Source organism: Drosophila virilis, chromosome 2 (assembly GCF_030788295.1).
Source record: "Drosophila virilis strain 15010-1051.87 chromosome 2, Dvir_AGI_RSII-ME, whole genome shotgun sequence".
NCBI lineage: Eukaryota > Metazoa > Arthropoda > Insecta > Diptera > Drosophilidae > Drosophila > Drosophila virilis.
The window spans coordinates 21,172,805-21,176,888 of record NC_091544.1 but is presented as its reverse complement, the minus strand read 5'-3'; the positions used below and the strand labels follow the sequence as shown (position 1 = coordinate 21,176,888).

Genomic DNA, 4,084 nt, shown 5'->3' with positions numbered 1-4,084 from the left:
TAAATTCCACGTCTGCTCAGCTCGCGTTTCGCACTCGAACTGAAGCTGACTCAGTTCCAAAGCCTATGCTCAGGCCTTGCTGGAGGCTCTTGCTGATAAGCGACAGTCTCAGCAGCTAAGAGCTGCTCTCCCGCAGATGCTCTTTAAATGTGAAGGGCGACAACAACTGTTAGCAAGAGAAAGCTACAGAAATTTATAAAAACTATAATTATATTTTATTATTACAATAAAGTAGACAAGAACTAGGAATCAGACATGCTGCCCATTCACAACAAGTACCACAAATTACATGTAACAAAAGTAATCGAATTACGGCCTAAGATCTACATTTCATACTGCCTATTCCTAACGTGCGCCTGTATGCCCATGTCCAGATCTAAAGAGCGCGCTACCTTCTGCCTCAGACTGCGGCTTTGGGCGTTCCGCCGTTCCAGTCGTACCAGCAGCAGAACCACCAGCTGCAATTGACTCGGAGCTCTCAGCTGCGTTCTTTTCGGCGTCTAGGTTCTTCAATTGCTGCTGCCACATATCCGCATAGATGCCGTCGTCTAGTTGCAGTAGCTGCTCGTGCTTGCCACGCTCAACAATGCTGCCTTCCTTCAGTACCAATATCTCATCTGCGTGTATAATAGTGGACAGCCGATGCGCGACAATAATCGTTGTGCGATTGGCACAGACGCGTGCCAGTGCCGCTTGTATGTTGCGTTCTGTATGCGTGTCCAACGCTGAGGTAGCCTCATCCAGCAGGACAATAATGGGAGCTTTCAGAAGAGTTCGCGCAATGGCCACACGTTGCTTTTCGCCTCCACTTAAACGTAATCCTCGCTCGCCCACTTTGGTCTCATATCTTTCCGGAAAGCCCAAGATTCTTTCATGTATATCCGCTGAGCGCGCAGCTTCATAAACTGCATCAGGACTTGCTCCGATCTTAGCATATTCAATGTTGTAGTAAATGGTGTTGTTGAAGAGTACCGTGTCCTGAGGAACAACACCTGAAAAAAGGAAGATGGCATTTCATTTTTGCATAGAGATATAAATGTTATAAATGTTTTTTGCTTACCAATCGCCTTTCGCAGACTCTCCTGTTTGACCAACTTGATGTTCTGTCCATCTATCGATATGGAACCCGTTTGCACATCGTAGAAACGGAACAGCAGTCGCATAATAGTACTCTTGCCAGCCCCAGAGGGTCCCACAATGGCCACTGTCTTGCCCGCAGGTACCGTAAAGCTTATATTGCGCAACACACACTTTTCCGGCGAATAGCCAAACGTAACATTAGAAAACTCTATGCCACCGCCAGCTGTTAGCAGCGGTGCACAGCCAGGCGCATCAACGATTTCTTCATCCTCACGCAGTAGATCAAACATATTTTCCATATCCACAAAATTCTTTTGTATAGCGCGGTAATAGGTGCCAAACCAGTTCAGTGGCATATACAAATCCATGAGGTACGTAGAGAAAAGCACAAAGTCACCCACTGTCAGGGTCTGATGATGCACCACCAAATACACGCACAACATCGAACCAGCCAACAGGCCCAGGCAGAGTATTATATTTTGAGCGGTGTTGAGCATATTAAGCGTGAGCATGGAGAGGAATTCCTCCTTTTGATACTTCAATATTGCCTCCCTGTAACAGTCTACCTCGTAACTTTCGGCACCATAATATTTAACTGTCTCAAAGTTCAGCAACGAGTCCACACTTCGAGCACGCTGTTCATTGTCTGCCAGATTCATTCGCCTTTGGTACTGAGTGCGCCATTCCGTTATGGCAATTGTGGATGCTATTGAGTAGACAGTGTTAGAATTAGCAATAATTTCAAGTTCGATCTTACCTACCTATATACAAAAACATGGTTAAGAACACAATTAAGCCAAACCACCAGTTGAAGGCATAAATGAAAAACACGACAGCCACAATCAGATCGAGTATGGTAGGCGTTATGGAGAATACAATATAGTTAAGTAAATTGTTAATTGAATCTGTGCCGCGATCCATTATACGTAGCACCTCGCCCGTCTTGCGCTGCAGATGCCATCTTAAGGATAGCTGATGCAAATGCCGGAACAGATCAATCTCAATCTCGCGCGTTGTGTACTGCTGTACGCGAATCCAAAGGAAAGTACGCAGATTATTGAACAAGCCCATGCCGCCAGTGCCACCGCCCTGGAGAAACGATAGAGCCACATAAATAAGCACAAAGTCCCAGCGAAATTCGACGGGCTCGATGGTCAGGCTGTCAACTGAAGGGAGAGAGATTAGAGATTATTCATGCCACATGTGATAACTGGAAACATGACCTACCCAACAGCTTGCGATAAATGGGCAGAAACAGTTTGATAACGCGGCCGGCGACAAGCAACAATATGCACACAACCACTGCGCATTGCAGCATCACGTCCTTTTTTGGCCACAGATATGGAAATAGGGTGCGCAGTTTGCGCCAGCCGTTGCGGAATGCAGAGCCGGTTGGTATACTACCAGCTGAATCGCTCGATGAGTCGTTCTCTAGACGATGGTGCGGATTAAAGGGTGCCATAATGCCGGGCGCTTTCAGACCCAACACAAAGATGAGGAGCGAGCACAGGAAGCGGGTAACAAACATGCCCATCTCAATATCATCTTTGTTACTGTGGAGTAATATATGGATTAGATTAAGCATTAAATACAACAGGTACGAGGCAAACGAACTTCTTTAAATGGAACCACCAGTCCTCGTGGTCCAAATTGATAATTGCAAGCGCTTCATTAATCAATGCCAAAGTCCAGAAGAGCAGCAAAATAAGGCCGTGGCCACGAGTCGGCACTGATGGCAGCTGATAATGACGCTCCTTGACTATGAGGCATATACAAAATGGATACGAAAAACACACAACGCATGTGTAAAATATCTGCAATGGAAAGTGAAATGAAAAATGCTATTAAATAATGATTATGTCAATACTCACCATATAGCCATAAACTGCGCCGTCAGGATAGATGCGAGCATTCAGGAAAAAACGCAGCAGCGCCAGCACCGGCACAAAGAGGAGAAGAAACAATTGCAGTGCATACAGACGGGACTTGGTTATCTGAGTGGGATCCGTGGGTGTAGCATATTTGCGGTACATGAGCAGTTGTATGCCACCAAAGAGAAGAAGGAAGCCGCCACAGACGGCTGGACCCACTGTGTCCATAAAACAGTGCGAAATTCCATGCTTAGTCCAAATCTCGTTGAACGTCACGTTCGGCGGACAGTACAACATTTTGTGTACCCTGCGGTTATTCAGATGTTATTATTATTTTAATAAATTAGGTATACAGCTCGATTGAGACCTTAAACTACTCGTGATAATTGTACAAAAGGCGTGCGCAAAAAGTGATAATTATAATACGATAAGCGCGTCGGGTGCAGACAATGATAAAAAAAAAACTGAAAATAAATTTTGTGACATAGGAAAGTGAGTGACTACTTGTATTTCGACAAAAAGCTGTTTTATTTGTCCGTGCTATTCAAGCACATATTATATGATATTATTGTGAAAATATATAATTCTGCGCATCGTCTAATTTTAATGCGCATCTGTTTTCCGGCTAGTTTATATTTCACAATAACATGTCATAGATGAAAATCACCGAAATTATCAGTAAAAAAAAAGTACAACAATTTTGTGGGCAGACTACCAAAATTGTATCCACAAAGTTCAAAACGAAAGTTGCAAATCATTCATTGATAATTTGCATTGTTAATTATGCAATTACATTTTCACTGTATTTTAATATCACTCGTGAAAACTGTGAGTTACATGCTAAAATTAACAATTTCGTTACCTTTACTTACGCTGCTGCGTATAATTTGATTATTATTAATATAGTAGTCCGGTTTAAGCAATTGTTCAATGTACATTAAGCAGCTGGGCTTCTATTAACATGTTTTTACTCAAAATGGTACTGCTACTCAAAATGGCACTGTTTTACTCAATTTGGCACTGTTAAGAGTTAGATATCGGAAAATAATCGGTGGTAAGCGCGGGCTGGGTTTTAAAAAAATCGTTTTTCTTTTTTCTCATTTGGGTTGTAGTTTTACATTTACTTAAAGCAT

At 43.1% G+C, this 4,084-nt stretch overlaps 1 protein-coding gene across 2 annotated transcripts; it reads right to left on the bottom strand.

Annotated features, from left to right (window-relative positions):
• Positions 1 to 192: 192 nt before the first annotated feature.
• On the bottom strand, positions 193 to 3,932 carry Hmt-1 (ABC transporter ATP-binding protein/permease Hmt-1). 2 transcript variants are annotated; one of them, XM_032435182.2, is made up of 7 exons: positions 3,814 to 3,932; positions 2,952 to 3,258; positions 2,695 to 2,894; positions 2,308 to 2,633; positions 1,842 to 2,246; positions 1,061 to 1,786; positions 193 to 992 (listed from the first exon to the last, which is right to left on the bottom strand). In XM_032435182.2, the coding sequence occupies exons 2-7, from the start codon at positions 3,246 to 3,248 to the stop codon at positions 346 to 348; spliced, it is 2,601 nt and encodes an 866-aa protein (XP_032291073.1). In that variant the 5' UTR covers positions 3,249 to 3,258; positions 3,814 to 3,932; the 3' UTR covers positions 193 to 345. The 2 variants fall into 2 exon arrangements, with proteins under 2 accessions (XP_032291073.1, XP_002053218.3); XM_002053182.4 differs by lacking the exon at positions 3,814 to 3,932 and adding an exon at positions 3,319 to 3,447.
• Positions 3,933 to 4,084: the final 152 nt, after the last annotated feature.

What these genes read in the sequence shown, in the direction of transcription:
- Hmt-1 (XM_032435182.2), bottom strand. Translation starts at nt 3,248, where the DNA reads ATGTTGTACTGTCCGCCGAACGTGACGTTCAACGAGATTTGGACTAAG. An exon ending in CATTTATCGCAAGCTGTTGG is followed by an intron (nt 2,247 to 2,307) that starts GTAGGTCATGTT and finishes CTCTCCCTTCAG; the next exon opens with TTGACAGCCTGACCATCGAG. An exon ending in GAGTCTGCGAAAGGCGATTG is followed by an intron (nt 993 to 1,060) that starts GTAAGCAAAAAA and finishes TCCTTTTTTCAG; the next exon opens with GTGTTGTTCCTCAGGACACG.